Below are 27221 nucleotides of genomic sequence, written 5' to 3'. Positions count from 1 at the left end.
TGCCCAACTGCAGTAACCTGTAGGAAATCAACGTTGTCCATCTCAGAGCATCACTCACGATCAAAATCCCCAGGAAAAGAACCACATCCAATGTTTGAGAATTTACCAAACAAGCATATGGAATACCAATCAGTTTATTTTACTTTCTTTCTCCTTCCTTCTCTTTATTATTTCATAAAAGAACAAACTAAATTACTCCTGGGATCTCACTGGTAAGAAGTAGCAGGAAAATTAAAAGAGAAATAAAAAACCATGACAAATTTGGCAGTGTCAAATTCAATAGAGAAAAGATGGAGTAAGAATTCACTAATTGTATGATCATAGATACTACTCGTAGTCATACTAGCCCTCAAATATTATGAAATAAGTTTTTCTGGTCACATCTAACCATCAGATTCAATCAGACATACGTCATAATAAGAAAGATGATTAGTAAAATACATCAGCTTGACAAAAATGGTAGAAAATGATGTTACCAACATGTAGAGACTGCTCTGTAAATATTGTCAAAAAAGCCAGACAGCATGTTCATAACAGAAACTAATGTGTTACCAACATGTAGTTTAAATGGTTGGGACTCGCATCATATTGGCTGGGGAGAAAATGTTGTAAAACCCCAACTCTCCTTTAAATGAGACCTCTGTAACTAGGAAAAAATGGTAGCCACTCTAGCAAGAATTGACAATTAACATACAAGCAGGACCAACAGAACCTTCCCTTGGTACACAGATATATAGCATTTTTTGGGGAGTGTTGATGCTCCCCAAACACATATACAGTAGATGAACAAATTTAATGGAAGAAGCATTAAAACTCCAATGGGAACAATAGAAGCCAGAAGCCATGTCAGTCAAGGTTCTTTTCAGTGTTTTCTTCTCTTTCTCAGTCAATTCATCCCCTATCAGGACACTTCTAAGTAAACCCATGGCGGCAGTGGCATCAATAGCTAGAAGTTGAGTTCCTTGCCAGATATCCTGCTCATTGAGCAGGAAGCATCAGTAAAAAAACAAAAAAAAAAAAGATACAATTATGGACTTCACTTCAAAATTGCAATCTCTTTTTTCTTTTATTTTTCCTTGAACATAAATGTCAGCAACACACTACTTCTAATACACTCTCTAGTTTCTACTATTGGTTAAAATTTATTAAAAACTAAAAAATCATGAGTGAGACTCATTAAAATTAGGAGTGAGAGCCACACAAATTTGTAATTACCAATAAATTTTAGTATAATAGTGTGTTCAAAAAAGTGTATTCCTAACATTTCTTTCTTGAATAAGGAGAGGAGGGCATTGTTAACATTATCGTAGGCTGTCGCGGTGATTTTTGGATGTCAAGCTATTGATTAGCATTGACTCGCAATTTTAAGATCACCACCGATCTTTTATTTTTCCGAAGAAAAGGGAGAAAGCTCGAAAAAACCCTAGTTTAAGAGATCAAAAGGTCCGGGGGTTGGTTACGCAAAGGGAAGGTACTAGCACCCTAAACGTCTATAGTACTCTATAGGAACCTCTTGCTTATTTTATCTTTATGCTAAATTAATTATTTGTTTGGAAATAAATGCTCAAGTGTGGAAAGATTAAAGAGGTAAGTTTGAAGGAAAAGAGAAGAAATGTTTTTGTTATTTTTATTGATTTGGAAAGACAAAGTCTTTTGCCTACATACCCGAATGGGATCAAAATCATGTAGTTCGGGGTAGAAAGTCGAGTGGTTGGTTTTGATTGATTTTAAAGTTCGAAAAAAAAGAAGAGTTTAGCCAAGGTAAGAGGCCGAAAAGGCATAGAAGAAATAAAAAAAAGTGAGTTCGATTGATTTTAAATTAGAAAAAATGTTTTGATTGATTAAAGATTTGATTAAGAAAGAAAGAAAAGATTGACCCTTTTTTTGAAATTTTGATTATGGAAAGTTTTTGTTTTTGTGACCTTTTTTTTTTTTTTTTTTATGCGGAGATAAGTCTAAACGCGCCGGATCCCTTAAAATGACGTTGGATCAAGTGAGGGTCCTTTTCCTCGGATACGGTTCAAATCACATGATCGTCCTCGGCGGAAAACATAAAAATAAATGTGAGTGTCGGTGCAGATTCTCATTTTTTTTATTTACATTGGACCTAGATACATTCTAATTTGGCAATAATAAATAAAAATTGCAAATGCATTAAAATAAATATGCTAGAAGAAATAATTAAAATGCATGAAATACAAAACAATAAATACATATGGTGCATAAAATAAATAAAGAAAATAAAATGCAAGACATAAAAATAAATATAATGCTGGAAATAAATAAATAAAAAAATGAAAATGCAAGACATAAAATAAACATGATGCTAAAAAATAAAAAAATGCAAGACATAAAAATAAATATAATGCTGGAAATAAATAAATAAAAAAAAATGAAAATGCAAGACATAAAATAAACATGATGCTAAAAAAAAATAAAAATGCAAGACATAAAAATAAATATAATGCTGGAAATAAATAAATAAAAAAAAAGAAAATGCAAGACATAAAATAAACATGATGCTAAAAATAAAAAAATGCAAGACATAAAGTAAATATGGTGCATAGAATAAAAAAAACAAAATAAAATAAAATAATAAAAATAAAAAAGAAAAAAAAAAAAAAAAAAAAGCAAGACATAAAATAAGTATGATGCTGAAAATAAAATAAAACGAAAATAAAAATGCAATACAGAAAGTAAATATGATACTAAAAGAGAATGCGAGACATAAAAATAAAATGCAAGGCAAAAATAAATAGGGTACATAAAATAAAGAAAATATAAGTGCAAGACAAAAATAAATATGTGGCTGGAAAATAAAATGCAAGACAAACAATTAAACATGATGCTGGAAAATAAATAAAGAAAATAAAAATGCAAGGCATAAAATTAAATATGATGCGTAAAAATAAAAATGCAAGACATAAAATAAATATGGTGCGTAAAAAAAAGAAAAAGAAAAGGGTGCAGTAAGGAAAAAAGGGGGGTGAGAGTAGGAATCGGAAAAGAAGAAAAAGAGAAAAGAAAAAAAAAATGGGCCAGAGGTGAGCCCAGCGGGCCAAAAAAGGAGAACCGGACCGGTTTGGTCCAAGGAAAAAAAACCGAACCAGTCCGGCCTCTATATAAGGGCTCGGGGCCGGTTTTTTCCCATTTTTAAAAAGCTTTTCTCTCTCTTCTCTTTTCTCTCTTCCCTTTTTCTCTCTTCTCTCTCTAACACACACCGCCGGAAGTTGTTCACTGGCGCAGTGGCTGGCCGGCCATGGGTGGCGGCGCCGCCGCGTCGGAAACAGAGTCTCCCCCTTTTTTAAAAAAAACTACATGTTTTGAATTCCTTTTTTTCCCTAGTTCTCAAATCCATCGTTATTTTTTGAAAACCAATACTGATAAAGCCTAGATCTAGCCTTGAATCTTAGAAAAAAAATGAACTACCTTTGTCCTTATGTTATCGTTTAAGCTTCAGAGTAAAACGGTCACAGCTTGGGTTGTGTGGGTGTGGGTGTTTGACGCAGTGCTTGTGGTTGTGTGGGTGTGGGTGTTTGACGCGGTGCTTGTGGTTGTGTGGGTGTGGGTGTTAGGCCGCATGAGTGAGTGGGTTACTGTGTTTGCAGGGATTTCTGTTCTAATGTTTTGATTTTATGAGCAAGATGATTTTGGTTTTTTTTGTTTTTGTTGGTGGTTCACGGAGGAGGAGGGTGTTGCTGAGCGGTGGCTAGGCCGATGGTGGTGGTTCACGGAGGGGGAGGGTGGTGCTGAGCGGTGGCTAGGCCGATGGTGGTGGTTCACGGAGGGGGAGGGTGGTGCTGAGCGGTGGCTAGTGGTGGCTAGTGGTGGCTTGGCTGTTGGTATTCCGACTGTTCGTATTCACCTCTGCCCTCTCTCTCTCTGACATGCACAGTAATTAATGCCGCATTTAAAGGTCATAATTAGGGTAAAAAAACGAAGAGCCCCTCTGGGCCTGGATCGAGAAAACCAAAAAGAAAAAAGAAAAAAGGAAAGGAAAAGGAAAAAGAAAGAAAAAGAAAGAAAAAGAACAGAATATAAAACAGCAAAATAAAAATAAAAATAAAATAAAATAAAATAAAATAAAAAAAAAATGATAATAATAATAAAAAACAAAAAGAAGATACTAATAAAGATATTAATAAAAAACGGAAATAATAAAAAACACTTAATAAAAGGAAAAGAAAAGAAGAAAATAATAACTAAAAAATAAAAATAATAATAATAAAAAAAGGTAAATAAATAAATAATAATAATAAAAAGAAAAGGCGTCTTCAAAACAAAAATGAGGTATTTTGAAATACCTCCCTGCCGAAATTTCATCTGAAATGATGGAAATTTCCGGCTTAAAAGACGAGAAAAAAGAAATAAAACGGGTCAAAAATGGGGTATGACAGATGCCCCTATTTAAGTCTCTTCGTTACGGAGATTTAAAAGTGAAACTTTTAAAGCGACGGGTCGAAGAGACTTAAATACAGAGTACACCATTTTTGACCAATTTCAACTACAAAATGCTATGAATGCACTGTTATGCACGTAATGTTGCGAATGCTTGCGATGCAAGTATGAATGCAAGACGAGGTAAACGGCTCGACTGGGAATAACAAAACCAAATGGTACCCAATTTTGTTAAAGAAAAGGGGTCCAACTGGGGGTCACACGGTTTTACTGGGGGGTAAATGTCAGCTGTTCGGGTTGACGACGAACTGCCACTGACGACAAAGGAACAAAGATAAATGTCAGATGTTCGGGTTATTGCCGAACTAGCCAACTGACGACAAAGGAACAAAGATAAATGTCAGATGTTCGGGTTATTGCCGAACTAGCCAACTGACGACAAAGGAACAAAGATAAATGCCAGATGATCGGGTTATTGCCGAACTAGCCAACTGTCCAGAATTGAAGATAAATGTTAACTGTTCGGGTTATTGCCGAACTAGCCAATCTGACAAAAACAAAGATAAATATCAACTGTCCGGGTTATTGCCGAACTAGCCAACTGATAAGGAACAAAGATAAATGTCAACTGTTCAGGTTATTGCTGAACTGATCAACTGACAAGAAACAAAGATAAATGTCAACTGTTCAGGTTATTGCTGAACTAATCAACTGACAAGAAACAAAGATAAATGTCAACTGTTCAGGTTATTGCTGAACTAATCAACTGACAAGAAACAAAGATAGATGTCAACTGTTCAGGTTATTGCTGAACTAATCAACTGACAAGAAACAAAGATAAATGTCAACTGTTCAGGTTATTGCTGAACTAATCAACTGATGACATGAAACAGAGGCAAATGATGCACAAGCTGTTCATTAAAGAAATTGCCACTTGGCGGAGAGAGGGTGACACCTTTGGATCAGACCCAATGGGGATGACACTTGGGGAAATAGAGGGTTACAAATTATTCATGATTGATTGAAATGAAAAGATGATTGAAGCAAGACTCATGATGGTTAATGCAGCCATGTACGCATGATATTGTCTTTATTGTATATGCATGAATGTGTATACGCATGAACGTATGAATGCCTGAATGACGACACGACTTGTATGACTGTATGGAGGATTGACTTGTATGATTATGTGAATGATAAATTTGATGGAACAAGATTGGACAGGTAAGATGGAAAGTGACCCGACGTCGCATCACAAACACTCGGCAATCTTCAATGGGGATGATGCCACCAGGGTGTATCAAAATAGTGACGGAGTAAAGCCCGGCGTATGCAGCAACTGATGGGGAATAAACATTTCTTGGGGAGAACGTGCCAATCCAAAAAACATGGTAGAAGAGCTAGTGCTTCTGTGGTCATGCTTCTTATTATTCTCTTTTTTTTTTTTTTTTTTTTTTTTTTTTTGAAAAAAAGCAATTGACCACGTGCAACCTGCAAGGTTTATCCATTCTCAGGGTAGCTGTTGACACACCCTTCATCTATTCACGAGTTCAAAGAAAAAGTGTTTTGTTGTTTGTGCTTCTCAAAAAAGACATGAAAGAAAATTTATGATTTTGAGAAATGTTTTGTTTCAAATGCTACCATAAAAAAGGAAAGGTTTTATAAGCTGAATAAATGAGAATTCCAAATGAAAGGCAACAGGCTCAAATTTATTTGAAAGAGTGGTGACCTGCCAATGGCATGGCTCCACTGATCTTACAAAGTTTGGAAAATGGTAAATATAAATCGAAGGTTCATTGAACACAATAACCGTTGTTCCCTCTGACAACCTTGAATTCCACTGTTTGGATGCTTCAGATTCAGGGTCTCCTTGACATTCCATTGTGCCTCAAATGAACGAAGATCAGCTCGATGCAGTTACTTTGTCTTTTGGTCCTTAACTTTTGCATAGATCGCCCTTTCGGGTTTTCGACCTATCAGGCTAATTATTTTTCTGTTTGATGTCTCTAATTTTTGCCTGGGCCGCCCTTTCGGGTTTTCGACCCACCGAGACGCTCATTTTTGCCTAAGCCGCCCTTTCGGGTTTTCGACTTACCGAGCTGTTTTTTTATTTTTAGACAAAGTATTTCTTGACTGCATCCGCATTCACGGGACGAGGGAGCTCATCCCCATCCATAGTCGTAAGAGTCAGTGCACCACCAGAGAAAGCTCTCTTGACGACATATGGGCCTTCGTAATTGGGCGTCCACTTGCCCCTAGAATCGGGTTGGAAAGATAAAACCTTCTTGAGCACAAGATCTCCTTCTTGAAACACGCGAGGACGAACCTTCTTGTCGAAAGCTTGCTTCATCCTCTGTTGATAAAGTTGTCCGTGGCACAAGGCTTTCATGCGTTTTTCTTCAATTAGATTCAACTGATCATATCTGCTTTGGCACCATTCAGCTTCTGATAACTGGGCCTCCATTAGAACTCTCATTGATGGAATCTCAACCTCCACAGGGAGTACTGCTTCCATACCATACACCAAAGAGAAGGGGGTTGCCCCTGTTGAAGTACGCACTGAAGTGCGATACCCATGCAAAGCATACGGTAACATCTCGTGCCAGTCTTTGTATGTGACCACCATCTTCTGCACTATCTTCTTGATATTCTTGTTTGCAGCTTCAACTGCGCCATTCATCTGAGGTCTGTAAGGAGAAGAATTGTGATGCTCAATCTTGAACTCTTCACACAAATCTTTCATCATCTTGTTATTCAAGTTCGTTCCATTATCTGTGATGATTCTGTTGGGCACACCATAACGGCAGATGATCTGATTCTTGATAAAGCGGACCACAACTTGCTTAGTCACATTTGCATAAGATGCTGCTTCAACCCACTTGGTGAAGTAATCAATAGCCACTAGAATGAAACGATGTCCGTTTGAAGCTTTCGGTTCGATTCTACCAATCACATCGATGCCCCACATAGAGAAGGGCCACGGAGAAGAAAGAACATTAAGTGTAGTTGGTGGTACATGAATTCTGTCAGCATAAATCTGGCATTTGTGGCACTTCCTGGCATGCTTGCAACAATCTGTTTCCATCGACATCCAGTAGTAACCTGCTCTCAACAACTTCCTAGCCATTGCATGTCCATTGGAGTGAGTTCCAAAGGAGCCTTCATGTACCTCATGCATCAAAAGTTCTGCTTCTTGCTTATCTACACACCTGAGTAGTACCATGTCAAAGTTTCTTTTGTACAAAACATCCCCATTTAGGAAGAAATTACCAGACAATCTTCTCAAAGTTCTCCTGTCTTTGTTGGATGCTCTAGATGGATATTCCTGACTTTGGAGGAAACACTTGATATCATGGAAACAGGGCTTATCATCGACAACCTCTTCGACTGCAAACACGTGAGCGGGCCTCTCGAGGCGCTGAATTCTGATTGTTGGCAAATTGTTCCGGTGACTCACTTCGTACATGGAGGATAAAGTTGCTAACGCATCTGCCATCTGGTTCTCATCACGAGGGATGTGGTGAAGCTCTACTTTGTTGAAGAAGGTTAGCAAACGCTTTGCATAATCTTTGTATGGAATCAAGCCGGGGTGGCGAGTTTCCCATTCTCCTTTGATTTGGTTGATTACGAGAGCTGAATCCCCGTAAATGTCAAGGTTCTTGATTCTCAAGTCGATGGCTTTTTCAATGCCCAAGATACATGCTTCATATTCTGCCATATTGTTGGTGCAATCAAACTGTAACCTTGCAGCGAAAGGGAGATGATTACCTTCCGGAGTGATAATAACTGCCCCAATTCCATTGCCAAAGACATTCACGGCTCCATCAAAAATCAAACCCCATCTAGACTCGGGATCTGGACCTTCTCCAAGCAATGGTTCATCACAATCCTTCATCTTCAAGTGCATAATCTCTTCATCAGGAAAGTCAAACTTGATGGGTTGATAGTCCTCAATTGGTTGGTGAGCCAAATGATCAGCAAGGACACTTCCCTTAATTGCCTTCTGGGTGTGGTATTCGATATCATACTCGGATAACAACATCTGCCAACGAGCAATTCTTCCTGTCAGAGCGGGTTTCTCAAAGATATACTTGATCGGGTCCATTTTGGATATTAGCCAGGTGGTGTGGTTAATCATGTAGTGACGAAGACGCTTGGCAGCCCAGGCTAGTGCACAACAAGTTTTCTCAAGTAGGGAGTACCTGGACTCACAATCTGTAAACTTCTTGCTCAAGTAGTAGATGGCATGTTCTTTCCTTCCGGTCTCATCCTGTTGTCCGAGCACACAGCCCATAGAATCTTCTAACACAGTCAAGTACATAATCAGAGGCCTTCCTTCAACTGGAGGTATAAGAATTGGAGGTTCTAGCAGATAATTCTTGATACTATCAAAAGCCTTTTGACAATCTTCGGTCCAAACAACCCCTTGATCTTTTCGGAGCAACTTGAATATAGGTCCGCACGTGGCTGTCATGTGCGAGATGAAACGAGAAATGTAATTTAGACGCCCAAGAAAACCTCTCACTTGTTTCTCTGTTTGTGGAACCGGCATTTCTCTAATGGCCTTGACCTTGTCAGGATCTACTTCAATACCTTTCTGACTGACAATGAAACCCAAGAGTTTTCCAGATCTAACACCAAAGGTACATTTGTTGGGATTCAGTCGAAGTTGGTACTTTCTCAGCCGTTGAAACATCTTCAGCAAGTACTCGACATGTTCTTCTTCAGTGCCTGACTTGACAATCATATCATCCACGTACACTTCTATCTCTTTGTGCATCATGTCATGAAAGAGAGTGGTCATGCCTCTTTGGTAAGTGGCACCTGCATTTATTAACCCAAAAGGCATTACCCTGTAGCAAAAGGTGCCCCAAGGCGTGATGAAAGATGTCTTTTCTCTGTCTTCAACTGCCATCTTGATCTGATTGTACCCAGAGAAACCGTCCATGAAGGAGAAGACCTTGGACTTTGCAGCGCTGTCAACCAATACATCGATGTGAGGTAGAGGAAAGTCATCTTTCGGACTAGCCTTGTTCAAATCCCGGTAGTCAACGCACATCCTGACTTTGCCGTCCCTCTTTGGAACAGGCACTATGTTGGCTAGCCATTGAGGATACTCTGATGTGACAAGAAAACCTGCATCGATCTGCTTCTGTACTTCCTCTTTGATCTTGAGAGCCATGTCAGGGCGAGTTCTTCTCAGTTTCTGTTTGACCGGTGGGCATTCGGGCTTCAAAGGCAAACGGTGCTCCACGATACGGGGATCCAAGCCAGGCATATCTTGGTACGACCATGCGAACACACCGACGTATTCTTTGAGTAATTCAATCACCCTTCGTTTGACAGTTGCCTCAAGCGATGCCCCAATCTTGACTTCCTTCTTATCTTCCTCGGTTCCCAAGTTAATCACCTCTACTACCTCCTCATGAGGCCGAATGGTTTTCTTTTCATATTCCAATAACCGAGCGAGTTCCTCCGGGATTTCATCATCCTCCTCCTCTTCAGCCTCGTAGACAGGAGATTCGAAGTTGGGAGAGAGTGCGGGGTTATTATGTTCAACGGGCTCGTAAATGCCTAGTCTGCATATGATTGATGATTGACTTTAGAAAAATGAGTGTACAATGCAGACTTTTTTTTTTTTTTTAATTAATTGAAATCAGAAAACAAAAAAAATAAAATATTTTTGGGTTTTTTGTGTTACCATTTTCCAGAAAGAGCAATAAGCATAGATATCGGGATAAACCACATTTTCCATTAATAAGAGTAGTGCTTGAAACCAAACAGCCCTACATAATTGCGCTTTCGTCCTGGGCAAGACGAAAGGATCTTTTTTTTTGAAAAACAAACAAACAGCAAAAACAAAGACACATTACTTTGATGCATGAACCACTGCAGGGATGTCAACCGCGTCCCAGTTGCGAACAAGTTTTCCAGGTGTGACAAATGCAAGCACTATCTCTTCAGGAACATCTTCCAAGACAGCATTGGCTTCTGGCGAGTTGTTGATGAACCCGGCGCTACAAAAGGTGCTAGTAATGGAGCTTGATCCAACACTGTTCGTTGCGGATCCTGCAGAAGAAGCAAATCCCAGTCCTGCGCGGTTTTTACTCTCTATCAACTGCACAACTTTTCCCCATCCTACACCTGTTCCTTCCTGCACCACTTTCTGTGCGCTCTTCCAAGTAGCAAAAGATACTTCATTCTTCTCTGGCTTTTTACCCTCTACAGTCAGGCCTTGGAAAGAGGTTCCTTCTGTTTCATCAGCACCAATAAAGGAAAAAGCTGACAAATGACTAACCAACAAGGCTTCCTCTCCGCTCACAGTGATCAAACTCCCATTTCTGACAAACTTCAGCTTTTGATGCAAGGTGGATGTCACGGCCCCCGCTTCATGGATCCACGGCCTACCCAAAAGGCAACTGTATGCGGCTTGGATATCCATCACCTGGAATGTAATTTGGAAAACAAACGGCCCAATTGTAATGGGCAAATCAACCTCCCCGATAACAGACTTTCTTGATCCATCAAACGCTTTGACCACCACCCCGCTTCTTCTCATGGGAGGCCCCCGGTAGGAAAGTTGATCTAATGTGGATTTGGCCATTACATTCAATGAGGAACCAGTGTCCACAAGTACATTCGACAGAGCATCTGACTTGCAGTTCACCGATATATGTAACGCCAGATTGTGGTTCCTCCCCTCCTCAGGAAGCTCTTCATCACTAAAACTTAAATTATTGCAGGCAGTAATGTTTCCTACTATACTGTCCAATTGATTAACAGTCACGTCCCTCTCCACAAAAGCTTGGTCCAACACCTTCATTAGAGCCTCACGGTGTGCTTCTGAGTTCAATAGCAGAGACAAAATGGATATCTTAGAGGGAGTTTGCAGCAGCTGGTCTACTACTTTATACTCACTCTTCTGGATCAGTTTCAGAATCTCGTCATGATCAGAATTCTTGCTAGTCCCATTGGATTGGCCTACTTCCTTCCTTGTACCGGGGCCATTCACTGTCGCCTGTTTAACTGCCGGATCATTCACTTTCTTTGCAAACAATGTGGGGATAACACGTCCATTCCTTAGAACTTTACCGTCACTAGCAATGTTGTCCACAGAAATCGCAGGAGTTGGAGAAGGCAAAGGCACCTCCTGCCCACCTTCCAACATCGTGGCACTATACTTGTAAGGGACCGCTTTTAGAGAAGCATACGGCATAGGTCCTGGCAAACTAATCACTAGTGGAGTAGTAGTTGATTCCCCACTGTTATAGCTTATTTCCAACCGCTGAAACTCGGGGGTAATGACGCACACTTCTCTGTCCTTCCTCGTGATGGTTAGTTCTCTGCTGTCTATCAGCCCTTGTATGTCCTTTTGTACCTTCGGGCATCCTTTTACATTCACTGGACATATTTCACACGCTGCATGATCATGGTCAAACAGAGCTGCCTCGCACATCTTGATATGTATTGGGACCAGGGGAGTTCGAATGTGCTGGACGTTTAGGATGACACCTTCTTCACCACAATCTTGTATCATGTTGACAGTAGGCCCATGGTTCGGCAGAGGGTTCGCCTGAACATTGGGATTCTGATCTTTGAAGGATAGCAAGTTGGCTCGGACAAGTTTTTGCACTTCATTCTTCAGGACATAGCAGTTTTCAACGTCATGACCTGGGGCCCCTTGGTGGAAAGCACAGGTTAAATCATGACGAAACCAGGGAGGTAAAACATCTGGTGTACGAGGGGGTGTTCTGACCTGGACAAGGTTTTTGGCGAGCAGGGCGGGGAGTAAGTCAGCATATTTCATCGGGATTGGATCAAAGGTTGTTTTCTGGCGGTTTTGTGAGTGATATGGTTGTTGGGGGGTCTGCGGGCGATTTTGTTGTTTTTGAGGGTATTGTGGCAGAGGGTATTGTTGTGGAGGGTATTGTTGTGGAGGGTATTGTTGTGGAGGGTATTGGTGGGGGTAATGTGGCCTTTGTTGGTGATATGATGGGTTTGGGATAGTGGATGCGACATTCGCAACCTGACGATATGGGGTGAAATTCTGCTGAGGCTTACCATGAGCTACCATTCCCACCTCTTGATCTTTCTTCTTCGCAAAGTGGCCTCCAAACTTCTTGGCATTACTTGCGGCAGGGGCACTTTCCCCAGTCAAACGTCCCTCTCGGACACCTTCCTCTAATCGCACCCCCATGTTGACCATTTCAGTGAAGTCTGTTGGTGCGCTTGCAACCATTTTCTCGTAATAAAACTGGCTCAAGGTCTTCAGGAATATTTTGGTCATTTCCTTTTCTTCCAACGGCGGGACAATCTGGGCAGCCACTTCCCTCCAACGCTGGGCATACTCCTTGAACGTTTCCTTCTCTTTTTGTGTCATCGCACGGAGCTGATCACGATCTGGGGCCATGTCCAGATTGTACTTATACTGCCGGATGAACGCTTCACCCAGGTCATTGAAAGTACGAATGCTCGCACTGTCCAAATTCATATACCATTTCAGAGCGGCCCCAGTCAGGCTGTCCTGAAAGAAATGAATAAGCAGCTTATGATTGTCAGTATACATGGACATTTTCCGCGCGTACATCACCAAGTGACTGCGGGGACAAGAGTTCCCTTTATACTTCTCGAAGTCTGGCACCTTGAACTTGTGAGGGATAGTAACATTTGGGACCAAGCATAATTCACAGGCGTCCTTCCCGAACAGATCTCTTCCTCGGAGGGCTTCGACTTCCCTTTGCATACCATCAAATCTTTCTTGGAGTTCTTCCATCTTGTCGAAGGCTACAACATTTTCATCTTGGAAAATTGGTTCAACCTCTTGTTGAATAGTGTGAATCAGTGGAGCTGAATAAGTCATTGCAGCTTGAGGGAAAGAGGTACCGGGTTGCGGAACTGGAGCTGACTGCTGAGCAAAAGGAGGTGGAACTTCAGATACAGCGGGCTGGGGGCCTCCACAGACTGGAGGTGGCATTCCCCATGTACAACCTGGAGGCAAAAAGAGGGGTGGAGAAGTCACCGTAGATAGTGGGGTTGTGCTCACCAAAGGCTGCTCTACAGCAGCGGCGGCAGCTTGAGAGTTCTGGGCTGACAGGAGCGCACTCATCATGGTCGTCAACCTATCCATTCCCTCTCGTAACGTGGCAACCTCCTCCCTGAGACTCTGATTTTCTTGTTCAACTATATCCATCCTCTTCCGATTGGCCCTGGTGTTGTAAATGCGAGTGGGTTTGTGGAGAATTCGTCGGGCCACTTTCCTTGGGCGGCGGTTGATTGACTCCCCCCCTTTTGAAGTAGTGAACACAGTGTGAGACTCGATTTAGAAACCACGAATGCAACATGATGCATGCTTATGCTTATGCAAAAAGAAAGGGAACAAATTATTATCGAAGAACTTGTTAGAGAAATTGTAAACATCATAAACTGAAACACTTCACTTAAGCATTGGAATATTACAAATTTTTTTTTATTTTTTTTTTTATTTTTTTTTTTTTTTTTTTACAAGTCAAGAGATTTCGGGAGCTAAAATCTAAACATAAGGTCCTAAGAACTTCAGACTCAAACTCCCGGAGTAGATGGGTCCTCGGAATCTGAATGTGCACGGGAGAACAAGTCCATAAACTTCCTCTTCCTTCTAGCATCTTGGTGGAGCAAAACGTCTTTCCGACGAAGCAAGTCGTCCTTCTCAATCATCCTCTGGTTCTGGATAAAAAGCTCACGGCTCTGTTGGGCTATCTTCCCCTTCAAAGTCTCATTCTCTTGCTCTAGCTCCTGGCATCTCCTCTTCCAAGTTTCTTTTTCTTGCCTTTCTTTGGTTAATTGTTCATGAAACTCTTCCTTGGTGTCGAAGGGGATAGGCAAGGATGATGGTGGGATGGTGGACGATAGGTATCTAGGTAAGCGGTAGGGTAGGCCAAAGCTCTTGGTCCTATCAATAACCCACTGGGTATAAGATTCGTGCACATAGTCTGATTTCTTTCCCAACTGACTTCTGCTGAGTCTGCGGATAGCGCTCCAAGCTTGTGCGAATCTTTCCCTTTTGTTCGAGTGATCACCATGGTTAAGATAGAATTCATTAGTCAAGGCAAGGTTATTTGGTTTTGTCTTTATCGGGTACCCGAATTGTCGTCGAGCGAGGAGTGGGTTGTAGCTAATTCCGCCACGCATACCCAAAAGAGGTACGTTGGGATATTCACCACAACTCACAATAATCTCTCCAACATCACTAGCTGCTTGGTACCAAACAATGTCAGATGGGTCAAGAGTCATGATTCGACGAGGCCAGGAAAGCTTGTCATCATTGGTCTTGAAGGCACGGGATTGAGGTAAGTGGAAGGTAAACCACTGATAGAGTAAAGGTGCACAACAAGAAATGGTTCCCCGGCCAGCCTGGGTACGGTCATGGATAGAATGGTAGGTATCGGCGAGTAGAGTGGGTACGGGGTTCTTTGTAAGAAAGATTTTAATGGCATTGATATCGATGAAGTTGTCAACATTTGGGAAGAGTAAAAGGCCATATATAAGGAGGGCTAGGATAGAATGGAAGGCAAGTATACTAGCTGCTTCAGCAAATATGGAGGCTTGTTGGTAGAGGAAGTGGGTGGGAAGACCTTGGAGGCCTCCTTTAGAGGTAAGGTTTGCTTGGATGATGGAGGTTTTAAGATGGAGGGCGGCTGCGATGTCAGAGGGTTTAGGGGTAGGCTCAAAACCATGGAAAGGTATCTTGTCTGGCACAGGTAAACCCACTAGGTAGGAGTACTCTTCAAGTGTGGGGACAAGCTGGTAATCGGGAAATGTGAAGCAATGGTAGAGCGGGTCATAGAACTGAACCAGGGTCTCTAGGCATCCTTCCTCAACATCTACTCTAAGAATTCTGAGCAACTTCCCATGATGAGCTTGAAAATCAACTGGATCACTTACTAAAGATGCTAGCTCCCTTAATCTCAACAGGTCTGTTTTTTTGAAAAGGTACTTCCTAGTGCTTCTCAGTGGGATGTCCATATCTACAAAGTTTACAAAAGCTTGTCTAAGTCCTTCGATAATTTGGATGAAAAAAGAAAAAAGAAAAAAAAAAAAAAGAGTTTATGCATGGATGCATGTATGCATGATTATGCCAAAGTATGGAGAAAACATGGTGAAGTTAAGTCCAAAATGTTGGAGTTAAGGGTAAACACGCCATTTGGTAAGGACTATGGTTTCATATGTACCTGTATCACGGGTTCTACCAAGTTCCCAAAGTCATTGACCACTTCTGGATATTGTCGGATTACGGGACTACTCCCGGTCCAACAACGTCCATAGGAAAGCCTCGTTTGAGTGTAGTATCGCGTATCAACCAATTCAAGACTACTCTTGATTAGCCACCGCACTACGTCCTAAAAGGCTAAGATGGGTTAAAGGTAACTAAAGGTCCTCAACTTCATAGGTCGCTTGGAAATATCAATGCTGAGCACGACTACTCATGCCAACATAGTAATATTCCCAAGATCCCTCCATTGAGCGGGGTTATCACATGTGCCACATCCGAAACTCACTCTCGGAAAGACACTATGATTATACCACCATCCTATCTTATGTTCCCCTCAAGTCCGGGTGTAGGACTTATCTCACCACTCACGTAAAAGATAAACACTTAGGCACGTATTTACAGTTTCAAATAATAACAAAGCATAAAGATGAAGAAAAACAAGATAGGTTTAACCCACTTAGGAGTGTGATCCCCAGTGGAGTCGCCATTTTTCTGTCGCGGTGATTTTTGGATGTCAAGCTATTGATTAGCATTGACTCGCAATTTTAAGATCACCACCGATCTTTTATTTTTCCGAAGAAAAGGGAGAAAGCTCGAAAAAACCCTAGTTTAAGAGATCAAAAGGTCCGGGGGTTGGTTACGCAAAGGGAAGGTACTAGCACCCTAAACGTCTATAGTACTCTATAGGAACCTCTTGCTTATTTTATCTTTATGCTAAATTAATTATTTGTTTGGAAATAAATGCTCAAGTGTGGAAAGATTAAAGAGGTAAGTTTGAAGGAAAAGAGAAGAAATGTTTTTGTTATTTTTATTGATTTGGAAAGACAAAGTCTTTTGCCTACATACCCGAATGGGATCAAAATCATGTAGTTCGGGGTAGAAAGTCGAGTGGTTGGTTTTGATTGATTTTAAAGTTCGAAAAAAAAGAAGAGTTTAGCCAAGGTAAGAGGCCGAAAAGGCATAGAAGAAATAAAAAAAAGTGAGTTCGATTGATTTTAAATTAGAAAAAATGTTTTGATTGATTAAAGATTTGATTAAGAAAGAAAGAAAAGATTGACCCTTTTTTTGAAATTTTGATTATGGAAAGTTTTTGTTTTTGTGACCTTTTTTTTTTTTTTTTTTTTTTTTTTTATGCGGAGATAAGTCTAAACGCGCCGGATCCCTTAAAATGACGTTGGATCAAGTGAGGGTCCTTTTCCTCGGATACGGTTCAAATCACATGATCGTCCTCGGCGGAAAACATAAAAATAAATGTGAGTGTCGGTGCAGATTCTCATTTTTTTTATTTACATTGGACCTAGATACATTCTAATTTGGCAATAATAAATAAAAATTGCAAATGCATTAAAATAAATATGCTAGAAGAAATAATTAAAATGCATGAAATACAAAACAATAAATACATATGGTGCATAAAATAAATAAAGAAAATAAAATGCAAGACATAAAAATAAATATAATGCTGGAAATAAATAAATAAAAAAATGAAAATGCAAGACATAAAATAAACATGATGCTAAAAAATAAAAAAATGCAAGACATAAAAATAAATATAATGCTGGAAATAAATAAATAAAAAAAAATGAAAATGCAAGACATAAAATAAACATGATGCTAAAAAAAAAATGCAAGACATAAAAATAAATATAATGCTGGAAATAAATAAATAAAAAAAAAAGAAAATGCAAGACATAAAATAAACATGATGCTAAAAATAAAAAAATGCAAGACATAAAGTAAATATGGTGCATAGAATAAAAAAAACAAAATAAAATAAAATAATAAAAAAAAAAAGAAAAAAAAAAAAAAAAAAAAAGCAAGACATAAAATAAGTATGATGCTGAAAATAAAATAAAACGAAAATAAAAATGCAATACAGAAAGTAAATATGATACTAAAAGAGAATGCGAGACATAAAAATAAAATGCAAGGCAAAAATAAATAGGGTACATAAAATAAAGAAAATATAAGTGCAAGACAAAAATAAATATGTGGCTGGAAAATAAAATGCAAGACAAACAATTAAACATGATGCTGGAAAATAAATAAAGAAAATAAAAATGCAAGGCATAAAATTAAATATGATGCGTAAAAATAAAAATGCAAGACATAAAATAAATATGGTGCGTAAAAAAAAGAAAAAGAAAAGGGTGCAGTAAGGAAAAAAGGGGGGTGAGAGTAGGAATCGGAAAAGAAGAAAAAGAGAAAAGAAAAAAAAAAATGGGCCAGAGGTGAGCCCAGCGGGCCAAAAAAGGAGAACCGGACCGGTTTGGTCCAAGGAAAAAAAACCGAACCAGTCCGGCCTCTATATAAGGGCTCGGGGCCGGTTTTTTCCCATTTTTAAAAAGCTTTTCTCTCTCTTCTCTTTTCTCTCTTCCCTTTTTCTCTCTTCTCTCTCTAACACACACCGCCGGAAGTTGTTCACTGGCGCAGTGGCTGGCCGGCCATGGGTGGCGGCGCCGCCGCGTCGGAAACAGAGTCTCCCCCTTTTTTAAAAAAAACTACATGTTTTGAATTCCTTTTTTTCCCTAGTTCTCAAATCCATCGTTATTTTTTGAAAACCAATACTGATAAAGCCTAGATCTAGCCTTGAATCTTAGAAAAAAAATGAACTACCTTTGTCCTTATGTTATCGTTTAAGCTTCAGAGTAAAACGGTCACAGCTTGGGTTGTGTGGGTGTGGGTGTTTGACGCAGTGCTTGTGGTTGTGTGGGTGTGGGTGTTTGACGCGGTGCTTGTGGTTGTGTGGGTGTGGGTGTTAGGCCGCATGAGTGAGTGGGTTACTGTGTTTGCAGGGATTTCTGTTCTAATGTTTTGATTTTATGAGCAAGATGATTTTGGTTTTTTTTGTTTTTGTTGGTGGTTCACGGAGGAGGAGGGTGTTGCTGAGCGGTGGCTAGGCCGATGGTGGTGGTTCACAGAGGGGGAGGGTGGTGCTGAGCGGTGGCTAGGCCGATGGTGGTGGTTCACGGAGGGGGAGGGTGGTGCTGAGCGGTGGCTAGTGGTGGCTAGTGGTGGCTTGGCTGTTGGTATTCCGACTGTTCGTATTCACCTCTGCCCTCTCTCTCTCTGACATGCACAGTAATTAATGCCGCATTTAAAGGTCATAATTAGGGTAAAAAAACGAAGAGCCCCTCTGGGCCTGGACCGAGAAAACCAAAAAGAAAAAAGAAAAAAGGAAAGGAAAAGGAAAAAGAAAGAAAAAGAAAGAAAAAGAACAGAATATAAAACAGCAAAATAAAAATAAAAATAAAATAAAATAAAATAAAATAAAAAAAAATGATAATAATAATAAAAAACAAAAAGAAGATACTAATAAAGATATTAATAAAAAACGGAAATAATAAAAAACACTTAATAAAAGGAAAAGAAAAGAAGAAAATAATAACTAAAAAATAAAAATAATAATAATAAAAAAAGGTAAATAAATAAATAATAATAATAAAAAGAAAAGGCGTCTTCAAAACAAAAATGAGGTATTTTGAAATACCTCCCTGCCGAAATTTCATCTGAAATGATGGAAATTTCCGGCTTAAAAGACGAGAAAAAAGAAATAAAACGGGTCAAAAATGGGGTATGACATAGGCCTTTTACAAAAGTATGTTATGCCATTTTTTTTCCAGAGAAATTGAGGAAAAAAATTTGTCAGATTCATCTACATAGACTAAATAACCAACATAATGTTTTAAAGGAAAGAAAAGTCTCAGACTAAATTATACTGTTCCTATTTCTTTTAGCTTGCCCAAAGACTTTTCAATGATATTTCTTTTCTTCTGAACCTGGACCATCTGAACAACTCCAACATCATCTCTATAACGGGCACCTTTGTCCATAATCACCAAATCCTGTAAAAGCAAAACATACAATGATCAATCTAAAAGCAAATCCCAGGTAAAGAAACTTTATGATAAGTACATATACATCATGACAAAGTGATAATTGTGAAATTTGAATTTAATTCATAGTCAATTTTAATTAATTTTAATTAAGAATGATTATAATTCCTTTAATTTACTGTTGTTTTTAATGAAATAATTAGGAATTTAATATCAGGTTAATTTTTTACCAACAGGATTCAGAAGACAGGTTCAGCGCGCCTCCTCGCTTAGCGGTCACTTAACGCGAAGAAAACCCACGAAGAAGTCCAAAGACACACTGAGTGCAAATCCCACACGCGTGATCAGTGTCGCTAAGCCTAGGAGGCCCGCTTAGCTTGAGGTCGCATGAATAAGGTGTCTTAGGCTTATAAAAGGAGTAGGAAGCAAAAGAAAAAGGCACACCAAGACTCTGAACATCTCTAGTGTAATAGGGGAAACCCTCCTTCTATAGCCACTCCCCATCTTCTTTTATCCATCCTTCTTCTTCTTTTATCCACATCAGCTCCTAAAGTGTAAAGCCTCTCAAGCCTAACAGTCAAATGTCCTGGTAATGTAATATTTTCTTACTATCTATTTAATGCAATGCCAATTTTTATTGTTTCTTTCCTGTGCTTCATTGTTATTGTATGGTCTGATCATCCATGCATCATTTTATAGGGATTAGGCATTAGGAAGTATTTAATTTCTAAAGAAAGGGCATCTAAACAAATCATTGCTAGGGATAGAGTTGGTTGTCTATGCATACATCTCTAAACTTCATGCAATTTACTATTTTATATTTGGGAGAGAATAAATTAGGCTCTTCATCATGAGGGATCAGGGTTGAGTATCTTAGTAGATGTAAGTGAAAATTGAAATAACATTAAATAGAGAAACACCTTAACATTGCCCCAACATATTTTAAATTCTGAATTTACCTCATTCAAATGCATTATCATCATCTTTATTTTCTATCTTTATCATCTTTTACTTTAAATCTTTATCTTATCTTTTACCTCTCTTTATCTTCTATTTTAAATTCTTTATCTCTTGCTTGTAAATTGGGTTTGCACCAATCTAAGTACAAACATTGTGGACTCAAAACTCAAACTTCTGAATATTTTTACTTGAGACAAATTGGTGCACTTGTCAATGAGTTAACACAAAGCAATTAATATCAATGAGTAACAAAGTAAGCAAGTCAAGGCAAATTAACACTAATCATTTTGCTCCTATAAAACAGAAAGTAATAGCAGGCAATCATAACTTTTCAGAAATCAAACACTGGATATAAAACAAATTAAGCCCAATTTCATCAAAAAAGTTTAATACCTTTTGCTCCTATTCATAGTAGCATTCTTTCTGTTTTTCCTTTTAACATACTCATCATTTTTACCAACTCGAGTGTGGGACTGATCAACATTAACTCCCTGAATGAATATAACAAAAGTTCCATAGAGGAAAAAATGTATAGATTATCAGAAAGCAAACATGTGACAAGTATAAATATGAGTCAAGCAAGACAATAATGAAATGTTGTGCAAAGAAATTATCAAATTTAGTATAACTCCTGCAGCAGCACTTCATTATTTTGAAAAAGAAAAATACCAAGACACTTATAAGGCATGTCAAGAAGCAAATTGCTATATCCCACACAGATAACTAAAATTGAATACAATATTCACCAAGTTGATAAACACTAGATGCAAATGCAGAAACCCAAACTTTATTTAGCCTTATTTGATTTATATTTGATCAATCAAAGTATCTATTAGCAACAGAAACAAACAAGAAACATATATAACAATAATAAAGCTACAAAATTAACTTGAGGTTAAAAAAAAGACTCAGTTTTAGGGAAAATAAGCAAAAGACATATTATCATATGAAAATGTACAGGAGTGAAAGCCAAAGGTGTCACAAGTTAGACATTTAACAAAAATGTAGTGTTCCAAGGAATTTACAAAGGAGGTGGAGAAGTTGAAGGCATACCTGTGGCAGAGAATCAGCTTTTGCTCTAAAGGATGCCTCCAGGAATTCAGCTTCTTTCTTAAGTTAACGGATTTTTTCCAGATCAGAACAGATGTTCAAATGCTCTTTTCCAGAACTAGTACTTGATACATACAATTCTTGAAGCAAATTCTCCAGTCTTAGCATAGCTTCTTCAACTTTTTTCAAAGCCTGAAAATAAAGGCCAAAAAGAAGCTTCAAAACAAAAGGTTCAAGGTCTGTGCAATAGAGTAAGAAGTAAGAAAATGGAAAGTGTGTTTACTAAGTAATTTGTTAAAACACTGAACAAGAAAGGATGGAAGCTACAAAAATTATATTTTTTGTTGTGCTCATTGAGTATATGGATATGATTGACATTCAAGGAAATTACTAATTTGACTAACTTGGAACTGCAATTCAAATTTTGAAATTGGAAATTAAACCTCATTAAAAGAATCCGATACTTTTGCAGTTGAGTGAAGTGTAGATCTTTGTCTCTCAACAGATTCCTTGGTATTAACCTCCAATGTCTTATCCCTGCACCACAAATCAGCAAATAAATACAAAACTACAGTAATCATTTCCACAAAATTGTTAGTATGATATGAGACAATGAGCTTCAAAAAATCTAAATCAGCAACTTACATAGGTTATGAGGGCACAGGTGCAAAACTAGATCTGGGAGAAACAGGATATTTTAGTACCATACCACAACTACAACCCCATAAGCCACATAATAATCATATAGATAATGGTAAAATGCACTCTGCCTTGAACTACCTCTAAAGATCATTTCCTAAAGGATTGTCACAGACTTAGCCATGATATATTTGTCTACTGCTGCCTACTTAAGATGCAAGGCTCAAAAGCACATATGCTCAACGGGAGTAATTTCAATGCATTAGAAGATGTGAGGAATATGAAAATATAATAATTGTCACCCATCTTCAAGGTCTTTATTTGGGATGTAATTTGCCCTCGCCATGCAATTGTTCACTTGTTTGAAGAGTACTCATATGCCATATTAATATTTTGAATAAGATTATTTAGTCGAAGCAAATTATCCACCAGATAACAGGTGTAGCATAAAATCCAGTAATATAACAAATTTTATAAGTAATGAGATGTTTACTGCAAAAGCCAAAATAAACCTGTGAAAATCCCCACACTCCTTGTCCTTTGAAATCAGTTATACAAAAACATGAACAGTGAAGCACATTTGATAATTCACGCAAACGTATTATGCTTATGATCTACTTGCATGACCACAACAGAAGCAAATGCAACTAACTATAACTTATATCTCATAATTTCATGCTGTTTATTTTATCTAAAAACTGTACATAATTTAGCCCTCATAGCTTACTTTATCATCCCAAGCTCTTCCATGCACTCCACCAACTTCTTGTGCCTAACATAAAAGAGGATGAGACTAATAAGAACTTAACTGAGACCGTTTTTTTGTTAAACAATAAATTGAGGTTTTGGGTAGTTACCCTTTTGATAAAAATTTAGCTGCTTTTACATTAGAAGGGCTCTCCAGCCATGTACTATACTTTATAAAGCTCTCCATCCAATGAGAACAAACATCTAGTGCTTGAGGCGCTACTTCATCATTTGGAGGACATTCTTGTTTATTTTTATGCATATGTAACTGTTTTGTAGTGCTGATGATTCCGGGATAAAAAGGAAGCCAACCCAACTCTTCACAAACCACCTAAGAAGTTAAAGGGAGTTTATCAGTTGACATAAGTGAGATAACTAAATAATGAAGCGTATCTGTCAGATGGAATGATCATAAATACCAACCTCCACATACAGTTGATATGAACTTATGGATGAGAGTTGAGGGTAATATAAAATACTTCCTCCAATAAGATACCTGAAACAAAAGGATATATAAATAGAGAAATACAAAAAAACAAAGAAATCCAAAATAAATTTAAGAAAAAAGAATATTATAGAACAGAATTTGTACCTTATGAAATCTTCAATTGGGTCATCTAGCGTATTGAAACCATTTGCTGAAAGAAAAGACTGTGTACTTCTGCCTAAAGCAACAAAAAACCCAAATATAGCTAAATCCTTCTCCAAAACCTGCAATATGCTAACTTTTAATAGATGCTTCACTTATAACAAATTATATAGATGAACAAATGATGGTCAATACTTCTACCATACTCAACTCATTTCTCAATTCTTTTATTAATTTAAATGAAGTATTTTATTTTTTTCTCATTTTTTAATATAAAGTAATCTTAGCCTTATTTAACTAATTGTAATAAATTATCTGTACACGTTAACACATACTTTTCAGAAATAAAACAAATATCAAGAACTTTATTATGGAATGCAGATGTCAATACTACTAAACAAGTCAAGAACAGGAAATCAGAACCATATTAGTCAATAACTAACCTCTATACTTTCAGATGTTGTCAGTCTTGACCATATTCTCTCCTTATCAATAGCTTGCTGCAGCTGCCTCTGAGCAATATTAACCCAGAAAGCAACCCCTTCTGAACCTTGCTCAACTTTTTCTCCACATGCTGCGGCTTGAGGACCAAAATGAACAAGAAATTCTCTGTGCAGACCAACATACTTTATAGTATCGTAAGCTCGGCTTATAGAAAGTACATCAACCAGCATGTCCTTCAAATTACCAGTTATCTCCGTGCTCATTGAAAAGAATTATGAGCAGGAAACTTAGCTCGGGCCAAGTTTAGTGATTACAGCAAAGCTTGTCAGTGCAAGCATGAGAACTGATATGTTACTTGGGCTTTTTAAATCCAGGGAGATATTTTTTCCAGATCTGGGAAATCCATTAAAAGGTCATTTCTGCATTGTCTTTTAAGAATAAATACAAAGCTTGAAGGAAATAGGAAAATAAAAGCTAATGTTTCAATATAAACAAATTTTAAGGTGAAACATAAAAGGCAGAGGTAGCAGTAATGCAAGAATCCCCTTCAAACTTATTAACAAAGGATGTCACTACATCTGGAACTTGCTTGGACCAAAACCATTCATATGCTTTCGGCTGCTTATTTGATAGTTTTTTGCTAATTAAACTCTCCAGAGGAGCAGATAGCTGAAGTAAACTAGATCAATAAAATATTTAACAATTTTAAGGCAACTAGGGAGTAGAATAAAATATCAAAACTAAATAAAGAAAGAAAGAAATAATAAGTAATGAAATAACCATGAAACATATAGAACAAAAGTACATCAAAGATCAGCAGACAGTATAACTAGTTTTCAAGTATGCAGTCATTTTATGACATTTTCTTACTTAAGCTACAACACAAGTTTCTACCTTAAACACTAGACCAGAAATTCAAACAATATGATTCTCATAGTCATCATAATATTCAAGAGTTTTCATATTTAATGGGGAAGGGGGGAGAATACATACTTCAATTTTCAGAAGTTTAACACTCAGATCAGATGCGCAAAAACTGTATAGCAAACACTTCAATTATTTAAAACATAAAAACACTACCATCATCAAGTAATAAGAAATTCTGTTAGAGATGCAATACAAAAAAGCCACTCATGTTCCTCCATCTAACAATTTAAGCTATTGGGAGAGTTAGTTCATCTCATGGTACCAAAGTCTGTGACTAAGAGGTTTAGAATTGGATCCTTGCCTCCCCAAAGGACTCTTGCATGAGGGAGTGTGCAAGAGAATGTAATATTTTATTAAAGTGTCTTCACCTAATGGCTGAAGCTTTTAGGAGAGTGGATTCGGAAATGGAAAGAAGAATAGAGAATTGAATTTGATCACCTAAACGAGAGAAAGTTGTGGTGGTGCAATCTGAGCGCCATGTAAAGAGCAGTTTGAAAATGAGAGAGAAGTCCCGAGAGAAAGAAAGAGGGAAAGATGGGAAGATGGAAAGAAATGCAACTGTGACGTAGTTGTTGGCTTTATCAGTATAAATAAATAGTAATAATATGTGGAAAACACTAACTAGCGGAACAGACACACCAGTCACGACTCCCCAGATACCTTCTTTAGATCGGTTGGAATTCAACATAATATCATAGTATTAACATTACTAAATCTCTTGGTAATCACCAAATACCTTCTAGACCAACAGTTTGATAACTGATTTTAAAATATTTTATATTTTTCCTTGATAGATTAATTCTTTCTCCTAACTAAAAAAAATTAATTCCCAAACAATCCCTAAATAAAGCAAGCATTAGTATTAAAAATATGTCAACATCTTATAAGATGACAATCTCTATCCATAAAGAATCACCAATTATGTTGTCAAACTTCACTTCTAACCCTTAATTCAAACTTTCAATTGCAATTAACGATATAGTAGTAGACGATATATAAAAGCAATAAAAATGAAAATAGGCAATCAATTGAATCCAGCTGAACTTGAATTGAGATATTTTATGGTTGAAAGCAATGAGATTAACTTATGGAAGTTGATTCGTCGAGAGATTACTAAAGTGAGTTTGATCACTCTCAACATTTTCTTAATTCACAAAATTAAAAAATTAAATTCTTATTAACATATTTAAAGAAAAGAATCTAATTATTTATTAATTATGTTGGACTTTATTGGTAAATTATGGTGATATATCAATTTTATGCGCACGATTACAAAACCAAACATTTATTGGTGTAGTTAAAAAAATTTGCTATCTACTAATTATATTAGATCATGTTGGTAAATTATAGTGCAATTTGTCCTCTAATGTTATACTTCCACCCTTATGAGAGAAAAAATTTCAAACAAATTTTTTATCTTTCACCTAAAGTTAGTTAAACCAAATGTGATTGAATATAACAAAAGTTATTAGTTTCTCACAATATCATGAATTAAGATTCAAATCTTTCTTAATAAAAAGTATTCATATTCGATATTCATCCATACTTTGAATAATATTATTTCAAAAGGAAAGATAAATATGAGAAAAAAAATTAGGATTGTCCATTTATATGAATTGACGTGAGAGTCATAAGGTGATTGGGGGAGGGGCATATACATTTGTCGATCAAAATAAATAAATAAATAAATGGATGAACACGTTATAAGTGTAATTACAATGATTTTTCAGCATAAAATTGTGCATTATTCAAGAAAAAAAAAATACAGTTAGGACTCTAACAAATAGTTATAGAGTTTTAAGTGAAATTATACTAAGAGTTAATAGACCAGTTCTTCTTGCTGATCTTACCTATTTACACACAAAAAAAAAATCTTTCAAATTTAAGCTAATCCTTTAATTTCAATATCTTCAATTCCCCTTCCATTATTTTAATATTCTATCTCTAAACACAACATAAAAAAAAAAATAGGCATGCAATTTGATTTTATGTGTTATGAAGAGACATGCAATTTGACTGAAAACGATATACCTTTTCTCCTAAATTTTACATACTTTTAAGATCAATGAATATTTTCTCCTAAATTTTACAGATTTTGAAGATTAATGAATCTCTATACTAAATTTTGCTCACCTAATAATTACACAGTTACAAAAAAATTATACTAAATTTGGATTTATAAATTAAATTTTTAAAAATTCAAATCTAGATTATGAATGTTTATGAACACATGTGTTGGCATGCAGGGAAAATGTTTAGGTTCTTTAAATCTTTATCGTACGTAAGGTTTTTTTTTCTGTTGATGATTAATATTTGTTGGAGATTTATGAATAGGTAAAATACATATTAAAAGAAATTTTACTTTAAAATTTGAATGATTTAT

The 27221-nt window shown here is 37.4% G+C and overlaps 3 protein-coding genes across 5 annotated transcripts; all 3 read right to left on the bottom strand.

Annotated features, from left to right (window-relative positions):
• Nucleotides 1-395: 395 nt before the first annotated feature.
• Nucleotides 396-25415, bottom strand: LOC114407234. Of its 3 annotated transcripts, none has more exons than XM_028370267.1 (10): nt 23911-25415; nt 23471-23589; nt 23302-23374; nt 22989-23209; nt 22859-22903; nt 21936-22029; nt 21496-21684; nt 20836-20933; nt 19366-19491; nt 396-974 (listed from the first exon to the last, which is right to left on the bottom strand). In XM_028370267.1, exons 1-7 carry the CDS (start codon nt 24172-24174, stop codon nt 21559-21561), a joined length of 942 nt encoding a protein of 313 aa, XP_028226068.1. In that variant the 5' UTR covers nt 24175-25415; the 3' UTR covers nt 396-974; nt 19366-19491; nt 20836-20933; nt 21496-21558. The 3 variants fall into 3 exon arrangements, with proteins under 3 accessions (XP_028226068.1, XP_028226067.1, XP_028226069.1); XM_028370266.1 differs by lacking the exon at nt 396-974 and having other exon boundaries at nt 19235-19491; nt 23911-24304; nt 25277-25415; XM_028370268.1 differs by lacking the exons at nt 396-974; nt 20836-20933 and having other exon boundaries at nt 19276-19491.
• On the bottom strand, nt 5834-13588 carry LOC114405299. Its single transcript, XM_028367895.1, has 3 exons — nt 10272-13588; nt 7759-9977; nt 5834-7707 (listed from the first exon to the last, which is right to left on the bottom strand). Exons 1-3 carry the CDS (start codon nt 13586-13588, stop codon nt 6512-6514), a joined length of 6732 nt encoding a protein of 2243 aa, XP_028223696.1. The 3' UTR covers nt 5834-6511.
• LOC114405298 lies at nt 13957-15399 on the bottom strand. Its single transcript, XM_028367894.1, has one exon. The coding sequence runs from the start codon at nt 15397-15399 to the stop codon at nt 13957-13959; it is 1443 nt and encodes a 480-aa protein (XP_028223695.1).
• Nucleotides 25416-27221: the final 1806 nt, after the last annotated feature.

Source organism: Glycine soja, chromosome 3, assembly GCF_004193775.1.
Source record: "Glycine soja cultivar W05 chromosome 3, ASM419377v2, whole genome shotgun sequence".
NCBI lineage: Eukaryota > Viridiplantae > Streptophyta > Magnoliopsida > Fabales > Fabaceae > Glycine > Glycine soja.
Note: the sequence above shows the minus strand (reverse complement) of the source record. Positions and strands in the feature narration are given on the sequence as shown.

Excerpts from the sequence above, each read along its gene's own strand:
- LOC114405298 (XM_028367894.1), bottom strand. The coding sequence starts at position 15,399 with ATGGACATCCCACTGAGAAGCACTAGGAAGTACCTTTTCAAAAAAACA.
- LOC114407234 (XM_028370267.1), bottom strand. The coding sequence starts at position 24,174 with ATGAGCACGGAGATAACTGGTAATTTGAAGGACATGCTGGTTGATGTA. Across the intron at positions 23,590-23,910 it reads CAACATCTGAAAGTATAGAG|GTTTTGGAGAAGGATTTAGC; the intron begins GTTAGTTATTGA and ends AGCATATTGCAG. Across the intron at positions 23,375-23,470 it reads CCAATTGAAGATTTCATAAG|GTATCTTATTGGAGGAAGTA; the intron begins GTACAAATTCTG and ends CTTTTGTTTCAG.
- LOC114405299 (XM_028367895.1), bottom strand. The coding sequence starts at position 13,588 with ATGGATATAGTTGAACAAGAAAATCAGAGTCTCAGGGAGGAGGTTGCC. Across the intron at positions 9,978-10,271 it reads GCAGTGGTTCATGCATCAAA|ACTAGGCATTTACGAGCCCG; the intron begins GTAATGTGTCTT and ends AATCATATGCAG. Across the intron at positions 7,708-7,758 it reads GGTTGTCGATGATAAGCCCT|CATCCAACAAAGACAGGAGA; the intron begins GTTTCCATGATA and ends ATCCATCTAGAG.